This window comes from Molossus molossus, unplaced genomic scaffold, assembly GCF_014108415.1.
Source record: "Molossus molossus isolate mMolMol1 unplaced genomic scaffold, mMolMol1.p scaffold_m16_p_21, whole genome shotgun sequence".
Taxonomy (NCBI): domain Eukaryota; kingdom Metazoa; phylum Chordata; class Mammalia; order Chiroptera; family Molossidae; genus Molossus; species Molossus molossus.
The window spans coordinates 15,148,268-15,164,526 of record NW_023425357.1 but is presented as its reverse complement, the minus strand read 5'-3'; the positions used below and the strand labels follow the sequence as shown (position 1 = coordinate 15,164,526).

The 16,259-nt window shown below is 42.1% G+C and overlaps 1 protein-coding gene across 1 annotated transcript in view; it reads left to right on the top strand.

Moving 5' to 3' along the window:
• The window catches only part of WDR62 (WD repeat domain 62), a 48,919-nt gene that overhangs the window by 14,631 nt on the left and 18,029 nt on the right, over nucleotides 1–16,259 (top strand). The window contains exons 10-12 of the mRNA XM_036274619.1: nucleotides 11,551–11,688; nucleotides 14,175–14,353; nucleotides 15,930–16,021. Of these exons, the coding sequence (XP_036130512.1) occupies nucleotides 11,551–11,688; nucleotides 14,175–14,353; nucleotides 15,930–16,021 (409 nt within the window). The remainder of the gene's footprint in view (nucleotides 1–11,550; nucleotides 11,689–14,174; nucleotides 14,354–15,929; nucleotides 16,022–16,259) is intronic.

Genomic DNA, 16,259 nt, shown 5'->3' with positions numbered 1-16,259 from the left:
GCTTTCTCTCACCCTCACCCTTGTTATCTCAATTTTTTATGTTTTTCAGTTCATTTTCTTTGTATCTGTCTGTTATTTATTTATATTTATAGATAAATATAATTTTTACTTTATATATTGATTGATTACATAATCCTGTGTATAGTTATACAATATAAATCTTATTTTTATATGTTATATTTATATATATGTATATATATATGTATATATATATCCTCAACAAAAATATTTGTGGATAGATCTTTTTAGGATCTTTTTATCAGTTCTGGAAAATTCTCAGTCAGTCCAGATTTAAGAATTGCTTTTACCCCATTCTTTTCTTTTGTTGCTCTTATGTCCTATTTGTCTCTATCGTTTATTTTAATTTTTAAATTTTATTATTATTTTTTATACTCATTACTTTTTTTTTTTTTTTCCATTTTTTGTACAGACAGAGTGGGAGGGAGAGAGAGGAAGAGGGAGGGAGAGAGAGGAAGAGAGAGAGAGGGAAACATCGATGTGAAAGGGACACATCGAGTGGCTGCCACCCGCACGACCAACCAGGGCCGGGGACAAACTGCAACCGAGGTACATGCCCTTAGCGGGAACCGAACCCGGGTCTCTCCGGACCGCAGGCGGACGCTCTAACCGCTGAGCCAAACTGGCCAGGGCAATACTCATTACTTTTTAAAAACTTTTTTAAATTTATTGAATTGAGAGAGAGAGAGAGAGAGAGAGAGAGAAATATCGGTTTGTTGTTCCACTTACTTATGCATTCATTGGTTGCTTCTTTTGTGTGCCCTGATTGAACTCACATCCTTGGCATATTGGGACAATGCTCTAATCAACTGAGCTACTCGGCCAGAGTCTTATCCTTTAGTTTTAAAGATAAAACAGAGATCTGATAAAAAACCACGCCCTGGCCAGTTTGGTTCAGCGGTTGGAGCGATGGCCTGCGGACCAGAGAGACCCGGGTTTGGTTTCCGCTAAAGGCGTGTACCTTGGTTGCAGTTTGTCCCCGGCTCCGGTTGGGGTTGTGTGGGTGGCAGCCAGTCGATGTGTCTCTCTCACATCGATGTTTCTCTCTCTCTTCCTCCCTCCCTCCCTCCAGCTCTGTCTGAAGATGAATGCAAAAAATGTCCTCTGGTGAGGATTTAAAACAAACAAACAAACAAACAAAAAACCACACAGCCCTGGCTGGGTGACTCGGTTGGAACACCAAAAAGTTGCAGGTTTGATTCCTGATCAGGGCACATACCTAGGTTGTGGGTTCAATCCTCGGTAGGGGTGCATATGGGAGGCAACTGATCAATGTGTCTCTCTCTCTCTCTCTTTCTCGCTCTAAAAATCAATAAAAGCATATCCTCAGGGGAGAATAAAAAATACATACACACACACACACACACACACACAAGAAAAGTATAATTTATCAACTGTTGTTAGCAGCTGTTGATGTTCAATGCCTAGATTCATTTATTTGTTGGTAGTTGCAGTATGGAGAAATTCTAATTCTATCATTTCTTTTTATTAGTTGGACTACTTATACGAAGAGACACTTCCCCTCATCTACCATTTGGTCTCCCAGTGGTACACTTCATATAGGAAAGGCAGGATAAATGCTTGATTCTTTCCCTTTATTTACCAGTTTTCAAGATAATGAATTGGTTCCCTGTTCTCTAAAGGTAACTAGTTGTTTTTATTTAATATCATTATGAACTCATATATTTAAATATATTAGATATATTTTAATCCATTGTGATTATTAACATTATTGGAGCTCAAATTGTCCTATCTTTGGCCAGTGGGAGCCTCTTCAACTTAGCCCTTGAGTTCTCTGGACATGACCCTAATAGTCTTTTATAGATACCTTGCTATCTTAGATGACCAGATGTTCCAGCCTCATCTTGTACATTTTCTGCCCCAGTCCAGCCATTTCTTAAAGAATGGGTTTTGGTGTGTGTGTGTGTGTGTGTGTGTGTGTGTGTGTTTTCAGTTCAAATTGGTTATTTCAGAATCACAGTCTGGGTGCTGGCAATGCTCATAGGTATTGGCTTGATCCTTCCAGAATTCTAGTTCTCAAAGACATAGGTGATGATGGAATTAGAATATCCCCAGTTAAACATTTACTTATTCTCACATTATATATAAAACAGTCTAAGAATGGCAATTATTCAATTTTGAAAAGTTAAAACAATTTTTTTGTATACATTCTCTCCGTTCTCCCACAATTTAAAAAATAAGCATACTATATCTATGTGATCTGATCATGTAGCTATTATATGCCATAGCCTCTCCCTTTTGACCCCATTTATTTGGGGGTGGTTATAGGAATATATGTGTGTGTGTATATATATATATATGTATATATATATGTAGTGGTAAAATACACATAACATAAAACTTACCATTTAAATCATTATAAATTGTACAAATCAGTGGTATTTAGTATATTCACAGTGTGCAACAATAACTAGTTCTGGAACATTTTCATTACTCCAAAAGGAATCTCTGTCTATACTCATTAAACAATCACTTTCATTCCCCCAGTTCCTAGAAACAACTAATCTGCTTTCTGCCACTATGGATTTGCTTTTTCCAACTATTTCATATAAATGGATCATAGAACATGTGGCTTTGTGTCTGGCTTCTTTCATTAGTGTAATGTTTTCAAGGTTTATCCATGTTGCAGCATGTTTCAGTACTTCATTCCTTTATAAGGTTGAATAATATTCCATTGTGTGGATAATAGCACATTTTGTTATCCATTCATCATTTGATGGACATTTGAGTTGTTTCTACCTTTTGACTGTTGTGAATAGTGCTGATAGGAACATTCATATGCAAGCTTTGTTTGAACATCTCTTTTCAGTTCTTCTGGGTATAGTCCCAAGAACACAATTGCCGGGTCATATGGTAATTCTTTAACTTTTTGAGGAACCACCAAACTTTCCGACAGCAGCTATACCATTTTACATTCCCACCAGCAATGTCTGAGGGTTCCAATTTCTCAGGACCGCAGGCCGACGCTCTAACCGCTGAGCCAAACCGGCCAGGGCGGTTCCAATTTCTTTACATCCTTCCTAACATTAATTATTTTGTTTGGCATTTTTATTTTTATTTTTTTAATCCTTACCTGAAGATATGTTTTTTGTTAGTTTTTTTTTTTTTTTTATCCTCACCGGAGGACATTTTTCCATTTTTTGTTCAGGTAGAGTGGGGGGAGAAGAGGAACAGAGAGAGAGAGAGAAACATCAATGTGAAGGGACACATCGAGTGGCTGCCACCTGCACGACCGACCAGGGCCGGGGACAAACTGCAACCGAGGTACGTGCCCTTAGCGGGAACCGAACCCAGGTCTCTCAGGACCGCAGGCCGACGCTCTAACCGCTGAGCCAAACCGGCCAGGGCTAGTTTGTTTTTTAAATCCTTACCTGAGGGTATTTTTTCATCTGTCTTCAGATAGAGTGGGAGGAAGGAAGGGAGGGAGAGAGAGAGAGAAACATTGACAGGAGAGAGACACATCAACTGGTTGCTTCCTGCACGACCCTGACTGGGGACAGGGACTGAACAGGCAACCGAGGTACGTGCCCGTGACCAGAATTGAACCTGCAACTCTTTGGTCCGCGGGCTGATGCTCTAACCACTGAGCAAAACTGGCCAGAGCTCATCCTTATCTAGTTCTTAAGTAAGAAGTGACTGAGATCTTTTTTTTTTTTTTTAATTTTTTTTTTCTTTATTGATGTCAGAGAGAGAGAGAGAAAGGGAGAGGGAGATGCCCCCCACTGGATTGGGCCCACAACCTGGGCATGTGCCCCGACCAGGAATCGAACCGGCGACCTCTTGGTGCATGGGGTCAATGCTCAGCCACGAAGCCACACTGGCTGGGCAGATCTTTTTTTTTTTTTTTTTTATCCTCACCCGAGGATATTTTTCCATTTTTTGTACAGATAGAGTGGGAGGGAGAGAGAGGAAGGGAGAGAGAGAGAGAAACATCGACGTGAAGGGACACATCGAGTGGCTGCCACCCGCACGACCAACCAGGGCCGGGGACAAACTGCAACCGAGGTACATGCCCTTAGCGGGAACCGAACCCGGGTCTCTCCGGACCGCAGGCCGACGCTCTAACCGCTGAGCCAAACTGGCCAGGGCAAAGTCTTAACAATTTTTTTTTTTTTTTTTTTATCCTCACCCGAGGACATTTTTCCATTTTTTGTACAGATAGAGTGGGAGGGAGAGAGAGGAAGAGAGAGAGAGAAACATCGATGCGAAAGGGACACATCGAGTGGCTGCCACCCGCACGACCAACCAGGACCGGGGACAAACTGCAACCGAGGTACATGCCCTTAGCGGGAACCGAACCTGGGACTCTCTGGACCGCAGGCCAACGCTCTAACCGCTGAGCCAAACCGGCCAAGGCCAGATCTTTTTTAATATAGGCATTTATAGCCATAAATTTCCCTCTGAGCATTGCCCTTGCTGCATTTCATAAATTTTGGTATATTGTGTTTTCATTTTCACTTGTCTCAAAGTATTTTCTATTTTCTCTTTTTTTTTTTTTTTTTTTTTTTTTTTTTTTTATCCTCACCCGAGGACATTTTTCCATTTTTTGCTCAGGTAGAGTGGGAGGGAGAGAGAGGAACAGAGAGAGAGAGAGAAACATCGATGTGAAAGGGACACATCGAGTGGCTGCCACCCGCACAACCGACCAGGGCCGGGGACAAACTGCAACCGAGGTACGCGCCCTTAGCGGGAACCGAACCCAGGTCTCTCAGGACCGCAGGCCGACGCTCTAACCGCTGAGCCAAACCAGCCAGGGCCTATTTTCTCTTTTGATTTCTTCTTTGACCCATTGTTTGTGTAAGGGTGTGTTGTTTAATATACACATATTTGTTAATTTCCCAGATTTTCTTTTGTTATTCATTTGTAGTTTCATCCCATTGTGGTTGGAGAAGATTGTATGATTATAGTCATTTAAAATTTATCAAGAATTTTTTGTGACTGAATATGTGGTCAATTCTGGAGAATGTTCTGTGTTCACTGGAGAAGAATATGCATTTTGCTATAATTGGGTAGAATATTCTTTATAGATCTGTTAGGTCTAGTTGGTATATAGTGTTTTTTAAGTCCTCTATTTCCTTATTGATACCCTTTCTAGATCTGTTTTGTGTTGAAAATATAATAGTGAAGTCTTCAACTATTATTGTAGACCTGTATATTTCCTCCTTCATTTCTTTCAATTTTTATTTTATGTATTTTGGGTCTCTGTTGTTAGGTGTGTATGTTTGTATTTGTATTATCTTCTTTTAAAAAAATTTTAATTTATTTTTTTGTTGATCCTCACCCAAGGATATTTTTTTCCATTGATTTTTAGAAAGAGGGAGAGAAGGAGGGAGGGAGAGAGAGAAACATCGATATGAGAGAGACACATCGATTGATTGCCTCCTGTACAACCCCAACTGTGGCTGGGGATCAAACTTGCAACCCAGATACATGCCCTTGACTAGAATTGAACCTGCAACCCTTCAGTCAGCAAGCCAATGCTCTAACCGCTGAGCAAAACTGACCAGGGCTTATCTTCTTGATAATTGACCATTTTATCAATATATAATGGCCTTTGTCACTTGTGACAATTTTTTATTTAAATCTACAGTATTTTGTCTGACATCACTATAGAGATTCAAAGCTCCCTTTAGTTACTATTTGTATGGAATATATTTTTCCATAGCTTTACTTTCAACCTGTATCTCTTTGGACGTAAAGTGAGTCCCTTACGGACAACATATAGTTGGATCTTTTTTTATGCATTCTGCCAATTATTTCCTTTTGATTGGAGAGTTTAATCTATTACATATAGCCTTGGATGGTTTGGCTCAGTGGTTAAAGCGTTGGCCTGTGGACCCAGGAGTCGCGGGTTTGATTCTAGTCAAGGGCATGTATCTTGTTTGCAGTTCAATCCCCGGCACTGGTTGGGGTCATGTGGGAGGCAACCAATCACTGTGACTCTTTCATATCGATGTTTCTCTCTCTCTCTTTCTCTCTTTCTCTCTCCCTCCCCTACTCTATCTGAAAATCAGTGGAAAAATATCCTCAGGTGAGAATTGAAAAAGAAAAACAACCTGCCCAGCTGGTGTGGCTCAGTGGTTGAGCATCGACTCATGCACCAAGAGGTCGCTGGTTCGAGTCCTGGTCAGGGCACATTCACAAGTTGTGGGTCCAATCCCCAGGGGGGGCTTGCAGGAGGCAGCCAGTCAATGCTCTGTCTCATCAGTGTTTCTCTCTCTCCCTCTCCCTCTCTTTCTCAAATCAATAAAGGAAAAACAATTTTTTAAAATCTATTTACATATAAAGTAATTATTTGTAAGGTAGGACTTAACCCTTTTCATTTTGCTGTTTACTTTCTATATATCCTATATTTTTTATATTCCTTAATTCTTCTATCACTACATTCTTTTGTGTGTAGTTGATTTTTTTTTTTATCCTTGAGGACATTTTTGCATTTATCTTCAGATAGAGTGGGAGGGAGAGAGAGAGGAAGAGAGAGAGAAACATCGATGTGAGAGAGACCCATTGACTGCTTGCCACCCACATGACCCCAACCAGGGCCGGGGACAAACTACACTGAGGTCCGTGCCCTTAGCAGGAACCGAACCCAGGTCTCTCTGGTCCGCAGGCCAACACTCTAACCGCTGAGCCAAACTGGCCAGGGCTGTAGTTGATTTTTTATAGTATTCCATTTTTATTTCTTTTTCATTTCCTCTTCTGTATATTTTATTTATTTTTATTTTTTTAATCCTCATTCAATATTTTTGTATTTATCTTCAGATGGAGTGGGAAGGAGAGAGAGGGAGAGGGAGAGAAACATCGATGTGAGGGGGATGCATTGACTGGTTGCCTCCTGCACAACCCCAACAAGGCCTGGGGATGAATCGCAACAGAGGTACATGCCCTTGGCCGGAATCAACCCTGATACTCATTGGTCTGTGGGTCGATGATCTATTGCTGAGCCAAACTGGCCAGGGATCTTCTGTATATTTTAAAGTTATTTTCTTTCTGGAGGATTACTAGAGACATCTTAAAGTTATAACAAACTACTTTGAAATAATACCAACTTAGTTGCAGTAGAATACAAGCACTCTGTTCTTATATAGCTTTGTCCCTCCTCATTTATGTTGTTATTGTCACAACTATATTTTTACACATTGTGTACCCATTAACATTGATTTTTTGGGGGGGAGGCTTAATCCTCACCCAAGGATTTTTTTCTTCCATTGATTTTTAGAGAGTGGAAGGGAGAGAGAGGGAGGGTGAAGAGAGAGAGAAACATTGATCGATTGCTCCCTGCATGAACCACAACCAGGGCTGGGGATTGAATCTGCAACCCAGGTATGTGCCCTTGACCAGGAATTGAACATGCAACCCTTTAGTGTGAGGGCTGATGCTCTAAACACTGAGCCATGCCAGCCAGGGTTAACATTGATTATTAATTGTTGTCTTATGCCTTTGTCTTTTAAATCATATAGGAAAAGAAAGAGGAGTGACAAACCAAAAATACAATAATATTGGCTTTTATACCTATATAGTTACGTTTCCCAGTGTTCATTATTTCTTGATATGGCTTTGACTTGCTGTCTCATGACCTTTCACGTAACCCTGAAGGACTCCCTTTAGCATTTTCTGTGGGCTGGTTTACTAGCAATGAAGTCCCTCAACTTTTGTTATCTGCGAAGTCTTTATTTCTCCTTCTTTTTTTGAAGGATAGTTTTGCTGGGTATAGAATTCTTGGTTGATACTTTATTTCTTTATAGTACTTTAAATGTGTTGTCACACTGCCTTTGGGTTCCATGATTTCTTACAAGAAAACTGTTAATTTTATAGGGATCTTTTGTATAGGATAAGTCACTTGTCTTGTTACTTTTAAGATTTCCTTTTTGGCTTTTGATAATATATGGTGTATCTCAGTATGGAATTCTTTTTTTATTTTTATTGATTTTTTAAGAGAGAGAGGAAGGGAGAGAGAGAGAAACATCGATTGACTGCCTCCTGCACGCCCACTACAGGGGTTATCAAGCTCACAGCCTGGGTGTGAGCCCTGACCAGGAATTGAACTGGGGCCTCTCAGTCAATGGGGTGACGTTCAGTCCACTGAGCCACACCTGCCAGGCTCAATGTGGAACTCTTTTAGTTTGTTTTTTCTTCTTGGAGTTTTTAAGCTTCTTGAATTTGTTGATTCATGTCTTTTATCAAATTTGAGAAGTTTTCCATTATTATTTTTTTAGTATTTTTTTTCTGCTCCTTTCCCTCTCTCCTTTCTTTTTTATACTCCATGTATGTTTATGTTCTCCATGGTAGTCCCTTAGGCTCTATTCATTTTTCTTTATACTTTTTTTTTTTTAATCCTCACTCAAGGATATAGATATATATATATTTCCATTTATTTTCAGATGGAGTGGGAGAAGGGGGGGAGAGAGAGAGAGAGAGAGAGAGAGAGAGAAAGAAACTTGGATGTAAGAGACACATTGATCGGTTGCCTCCCACACAACCACAAGCAGGACTGGGGAACAAACCACAGCTGAGGTATGTGCCCTTGACTGGAATCAATCCTGCGACTCTTTGGTCCGAGGGCTGATGCTCCAACTGCTGAGCCAAACTGGGCAGAGCTATACTTTTTTTAAAATGTGTTTTTTTTATTGATTTTTTTTTAGAGAGAGAGGAAGGGAGAGAGAGAGAGAAACATCTATGTGAGAGAGGAACATTGGTCAGCTGCCTCCTGCACACCCCACACTGGGGACTGAGCCCACAACCCAGGCATGTGCCCCGACTGGGAATTGAACCAGGACCTCTCAGTCCATGAAATGATTCTCAGTCCACTGAGCCACACCAGCTGGGCTATACTTTTTTCTTCCTGATCGTCAGACTAGGTAATTTCAATTGACCTATCTCTCTCTCTTACAGCTGCATAGTGTTTCATTGTGTATATGTACTGTAGCTTTTTTATCCATTCATCTATTGATGGACAGTTAGGCTGTTTCCAGATCTTAGCAATTGTAAATAGTGCTACTATGAACGTAGGGGTACATATATTCTTTCTGATTGGTGTTTCAGGCTTCTTAGGATATATTCCTAGAAGTGGGATCACTGAGATGGCAGTTCAATTTTTAATTTTTTGAGGAAACACCATAATGTTTTCCATAGTGGCTGCACCAATCTGCATTCCCACCAGCAGTGTACTAGAGTCGCCTTTTCTCCATACCCTCACCATCACTTGTTGTTTGATGATTTGTTGATGGCAGCCATTCTGACAGGTGTGAGGTGATACCTCATAGTTGTTTTAATTTTTTGTTGATTGACTTTAAAGAGAGAGAGAGAAACACCGATTTATTGTTCCACTTATTTATGTATTAATTAGTTGATTCTTATGTGTGCCATGACTGGGGATCAAACCCACAACCTTGGTGTATTGGGATGACATTCTGACCAACTGAACTACCTGACCAGAGCTAATCTTTGGTTTTTAATATGTTCTATTTTTTTTACACTTCTTTTTATTTGTTTATTTATTTATTCACTTATCTATTGTCTGTTCTGTTTGTTAGTTTATTTTGTTCACCATATAATTGAAATCATATGGTACGTGTCTTTCTCTGACTGTCTCATTTCACTTAGTAAAGGTAAGATTTTCTTACACTTTTTATTTTTTATTTTATTTTTTCTTTATTGATTTTTAGAGAGAGGAAGTGAGAGGGACAGAGAGAGAGAAACATCGATGAGAGAGAACATCAACTGGCCGCCTCCTGCATGCCCCACACTGGGGATCAGGCCCACCACCTGGGCAATTGAACTGACAACCTCTTGGTGCATGGGTCGATGCTCAACCACTGAGCCACACCAGCTGGACTCTTTTTTTTTTTTTTTTTAATCCTCACCCGAGGATATGTTTACTGATTTTAGAGAGAGAGAGAAACATCGATGTGAGAGAATCTTTGATCAGTTACCTCCTATATGTGCCCCAGCCAGGGATCAAACTTGTAACCTAGGTATATACCCTGATGGGGAATCAAACCCACAGCCTTTTGGCGTGTGGGACTATGCTCCAACTGACTGAACCATTCGGCTAGGGTAAAATTTCCTTCTTTTTTATGGCTAAGTAGTATTCCATTGTGTAAATGTACTACAGTTTTTTTATCCACTTATCTACTGATGGACACTTGGACTACTTTCAAATCTCGGCTATTGTAAATAACATTGCAGTAAACATGGGGGTGCATATATTCTTTTGAACTAGTGTGTCAAGTTTCTTTGGATATATTCTCAGAAGTGGAATCACTGGGTCATAAGGCAGTTCCATTTTTAATTTTCTTTTTTTTATTCTTCACCCGAGGATATTTTTTCATTTATTATTAGATAGAGTAGAAGGAAGGGAGAGAGAGAGAGAGACAGAGAGAAACATCAATGTGATAGAGCCACATCGACTGGCTGCCTTCCGCATAACCCGACCAGGGCCAGGGATGAACCCAACCAAGATACATACCCTTGACTGGAATTGAACCCACGGCTTATTGGTCCGTGGGCCGTTGCTCTAACTGCTGAGCCAAACCGGCCAGGGCCATTCTAAATATTTTGAGGTAACTCTATATTGTATTCCACAGTGGCTGTACCAGTCTACATTCCCACCAACAGTGCACTAGGGTTCCCTTTATTCCACATCCTCACCAGCACTTATTAATTTATTGATGATAGCCATTCTAACAGGTGTGAAGTGATAGCTCATTGTGGTTTTAATTTTCATTTCTCAGATGATTAGTGACATTGAGCATCTTTTCATAGTCTGTTGGCCAATTGTATGTCCTCTTTGGAGAAGTGTCTGTTCAGGTTCTTTACCCATTTTTAATTATTGTTTGTTTTGGTGGTAAGTTGTATAAATTCTTTATACATTTTGGATATTAACCCCCTATCAGGTGTATCATTGGCAACTATGTTCTCCCATTCATTGGGTTGTCTTTTCATTTTGTTGATGGTTTCTTTGCTATGAAAAACTTTTTAGTTTGTTGTAGTCCCACTTGTCTATTTTTTGTTTTGTTTCCTTTGCCTATTTTTCACTTCTATAAACAGTTCTATTTTGTTCTTTTTCAGTCATGCTTGGTTATTCTTTATAGTTTCTGGTTGGCTACTCATACTTTTAATCTTGTCAAAGTTCTATTTCTTTAAACACATTAAGCATAGTTATTTTTTTATTCTGTCTGATAATTCCAATATTTGGAGCTAGACTCTGTTGTTTCTGCTGCTTCTCACTCGTGGTACCTTGTTTCCTTTTGTGTTAATGAGTTGCCCATTTTCCTTGGAAATTTATTTGTGGGGATGTTTGACCGCCTGGGCTGAAGATGAGGCATGTACGATATATGGTAGCATTTTGTGTCCCTTTTCTCTTGTTTATTTTTAACATAGAAAGCAGTAAACAATGCTTGTTTATTTGCAACTTACTTTTTCCCCACCAAAATGCAACATTATATCATAGTGCTGTCATTGAAGTGGTTGTAATGAATTGCCCTTTGCCTTGTTATCTGGGAACTGTAGGTGTATCCTGAGTTTGAAGATCAGAGAGCTTGTCTGCCAACGGGATCTTTTCTGACTTGTTCCTCAGACAACACCATTCGCTTCTGGAACATAAATAGCAGCCCTGACTCTCCCTGGCAGAAAAACATCTTCAGTAATGTGAGTGACTTCATTGTGAACCATCTTTTACGAAGAACAAAGACCTACTTTATTTTATTTTATTTTTTATAGAGTGGGAAGGGGAGGGAGAGAGAGAAAGAAACATCAATGTGAGAGAGAGACATCGATTGGTTGCCTCCCACATGACCCTGACCGGGACCGGGTACCAAACTACAACCAAGGTACGTGCCCTTGTCTGGAATCAAACCCAAGACTTTTGTCTGTGGGCCAACGCTATAACCACTGGGCAAAACCAGCCAGGGTACAAAGACCCACTTTAAGCTAGGACATTGAGGCAGGAGGAAGTTTTATAGAATCTTGTGTTAGGCTACACTATGTGCAGGAACCAGGAACCAAGGCAGGCCACTCTCGGTTTCCCTCTTTCTTTTTTCTCTTCCCTCTTTCTGAATAGCATAGCTCTCTCTGCCAGTCAGCAGCTGCTGTGCAGGTGTGTCCACACAGCCACTCCAGACAACCTGATGTACTCAATCAAAGAAAAATTCTCCCAAGTCTTTATTTATTTTTTAATCCTCACCCAAGGACATTTTTCCATTTATTTTCAGATAGAGTGGGAGGGAGAGAGAATGAGAGAAAGGGAGAGAGAGAGAAACATCAACGTGAGAGGAACACATCGACTAGTTGCCTCCTGCACGACCCCGCCCAGGGCTGGGAATGAACCACAACCGAGGTACATGCCCTTAGCTAGAATCGAACTTGCGATTCATTGGTCCGTGGGCTGAGCCAAAACCACTGAGCCAAAACAGCCAGGGCTCTCCCAAGTCTTTAGTTAGAACTCCTTGGGAGAGTTCTTTGGTCCATGAACCAAACCAGGTAGGGTTTTCCCCTGTCTAGCTAGGTGCCATGCACGTGGGTGGGTGTGCTGGCAGGACCTCAGACAGAGCTATGATGTAAGGCTGGGGAGAAAACACTTTTTTTTTTGTTTCAAATGTTTTTCTTAATTTTTTTAGAGAGGAAGGGAGAGAGATAGAAACATCGATGTGAGAAAAGTACACTGATCGGCTTCCCCCTGCATACTCCCTACTGGGGGTTGAGCCCGCAACCTGGGCACATGCCCTGACTGAGAATCGAACTGGAACCTCTCTGTCCATGGGACGATGCTCAGTCCACTGAGCCACACCAGCCAGGCTGGGGAGAAAACACTTTGCTGAAGAAATGTTTGGTATTGCTAGATCAGTAAAGAAGCTTCTCTGAGGAGCTGAGTCCTGAATCATGCATTCATTTATTCTGCAGATACTTAATTAAGGTTTGTGCTAATACTACATGCTGGAGACACATCAGTAACTAAAACAGACCCTTCTCCTGTACTCATGGCACCCACAGTCTAGTGGGGGGATGCAGAAAGTGAACTAATAACTGCACAAATTATGATATAATCACAAGCGTGGTAAGCACCATGAAAGAAAACTGCATAGTGACAGTAGGATATATAACAGAGTCACCTGATCTTATTTGTGGGGGCAGCTTCCTGGAGGAAAAGACAACTGTGCTGAGATATAGAGGATGGGGAGGAGTGAAGAGGGGAGAGGAGAGTGTCTCATGCTGAAGGAACAGCTTGTGCAAAAGCCCTGAGGTGGGAAAGAGCCTGATGACTTGGAAAACCTGAGAAGTCAGTGGGGCTGGAACAAAAAAGGCCCTTAATACAGGGAGTATATAGCAAGTATTCCTTTACTACTCCATTCTCCCTCTCCCCCCAATACTACCATCTTCTCTTCTGCATCTGATATACATATTATATTTGGCTGTGTACAATAGAAAACCCAGCCTTGGCCAGTTTGGCTCAGCAGTTGGAGCGCTGGCCTGCGGACCAGAGAGTCCCGGGTTCGGTTCCCTCTAGGGGCACATACCAAAAATAATAAAATAAAAACTACATGTACAATAGAAAACCCCAAAACAAGAGGTATAATTTTGGTTTTCTGACTCAAAAATAGCCTAGAGCTAATCAGTTCAAGTTGTTATGGCAGTTGCAGGAAACCCTAAGATTCAAGAGCCTTCTAGCTCTGCACTGTGCTATATTGAAGGAGTGGCCATTATCTTCATCATCTAAAATGGCTGTCAGAATTTCATTCATTACATCAGCAAGTTTAGGCAGCAAGAAGGAAGCAGAAGGGTTCTTGCTTGCTTTATATCTCTTGACCAGAATTTATTCAGAGCTTCATCTAGCTGCAAGGGAGGCTGGGAAACATAGTTACTCTGAGTGGTGAACCTCCCAGGTCAAAATTGGAGTTCTGGCCCTGGCCAGTTTGGCTCAGCGGTTGAGCGTTGGCCTGCGGACCAGAGAGTCTCAGGTTTGGTTCCCGCGAGGGGCATGTACCACAAAAAAATAATAATAAATAAATTTACCTACTTAAAAAAAAAATGGAGTTCTGTTACTAATGAAGAATAGGAGACTGACTCTTGGGATACAAAATTTCAGAGGTGTTTCAGACCATCTCAGAGTACTGACTTCAGCCCTTTCTTTCTTCTAGACCCTACTGAAGGTAGTGTATGTAGACAATGACACCCAGCACCTGCAAGATATGTCACACTTTCCAGACCGGGGAAGTGAAAATGGGACACCTATGGACGTGAAAGCCGGGGTACGAGTCATGCAGGTCAGTCCTGATGGCCAACACTTGGCTTCAGGTGACCGAAGTGGAAATCTAAGGTAAGTGGGCCCTCATGGGTGTCTAGTGTACCCCTCCCAGCTTGGGCTCAGGCACTCAGGGTGGTGGTGGAGGAACCCTGGCCTTTGCACCTCCAGCTACTCATTGGGAATCAGGGGCTCTGAATAGCAACCCTGTTACCAGCCATCCCTGGGAACTTAAGCAAAGACGTATTTTGCAAAATGCTGAGATGAGGATAGCTACGGGGACCTCAGCAGCTGAGGCATGTGAACTTTGCCTACAGAGTGGACAGGCAAATTTGCATGACCTTAGGACAGGGTGACACTTTACCAGCTGTGTGGTACCACTGCCAAGCCATTGGAGAAGATGCCAGCTGGAGCTTGGGTCCTGGTAGCCCTGGGAGAGGGGCCAGGAGGATGAGACCTTTGAGGGCTCAGTTAACACTGCAGATGTTTTTCAAGATGTTACTGGAGCAATAGGTGCTGATTTTTTATGTATTTTTTTTTTAGATAAAGTAGAAGGGAGGGAGGGAGAGAGAGAGAGAAACATCAATGTGAGAGAGACACATTGATGGGTTGCCTCCTGGGGCCAGGGCCAGGGCCAGGGATTGAACCTGCAACCCAGGTACATCTCCTTGACTGGGAATCAAACCAAAGACCCTTTCGTCCGAAGGCTGATGCTCGAACCACTGAGCCAGACCAGCCAGGGCCGGACTAGGTTTAAGTTGATGAATTGACCACGTGGGTACTGGGACCAGGGTAATTACAGAGCATGTCCTCCAAGCTGTCATGTGTCTTCATTGTCTAAGAAGAACAGAAAGTACAGGATATGTTTCCGTGAAAATTTTATAATTTTTTTTAAATGCGGACAGCTGTTTTCGTATCAGTCACTGCATAAGGCACACCAAATGTATCGGTGGGCTGCTCACACTGACAGGACGTGGCCATGAATGGAGGAACAGTAATGAGCTACATGGGCATAGTGCTCTATCTGTGGGCTGGCCACTGGCCTGATTCTGTGTGTATTGATCAGTTTAGTATTCTCACTGACCTTCGGTGTAAGTGCAGTTAACCATTTTCAAATGGGTTAACTAAGTTAGGAGAGGCTGAGTGACTAGGCTAAGATTACACAGGTAGAGAGTAGAGAAACTGGGATGATTGTGTCTCATTTCAACCCTGGATGGCCTCTTGATTATTTGATTTCATTTGGAGAGAAAGAGGAAAATCTAGATTTGAGACTCTAAAAATGACAGATTGGAATCGAATGTTCCCACCCATAGGTCCTATCCTTGAGTATGACCTCTAACCCCTGTCTCCTGTCCCACTCCCACCCCACCCCCAGGGATCACTTCAGATATAGCTCTGCCCTAACCCTTGTTTTCCCAGAGCACTGTCCTAGATCTGGCCCATAGAACCACAAAGGGCTGGCGCTCGCTGTGGTACTCCCAGGTTTTGCACTGCTTCCTTTAAGATGGCCGGTTTCCAGATGATAAAAGTGGTTGGGTATCTCTAAACTACTTCCCCATGTCACTGGCCTGGCAGAGGCAGAGTACCTGGGGTGGGAGCAGGGAGGTGAGGGCCCTCCGAGAAGGGTACAGCAAGCAGTGTGTGTCTCTAGGATCCATGAGCTGCACTTCATGGATGAGCTGGTCAAGATGGAGGCCCATGATGCTGAGGTGTTATGCCTGGAGTACTCCAAGCCTGAGACTGGTGAGTCCGTGGCAGGGTGGCAGGGGAAGGCAGGGGAGTGGCCCTCCTGGCAGAGCCACATAGAGGGGTAGTTGGTGTCTGGTAGGGCTGTGAATGGCAGCTGGAAGTTCTGTGTTTAGTAAGGGCTCCTGTCTCTGGGCCCTGGGACCAAGATGACTATGACTCGATGATACACTCTCGGTAGGAATGTAACGTAGGCACAGTTATGTCCTCATATGTTAAGGATCTTTCCCATGCT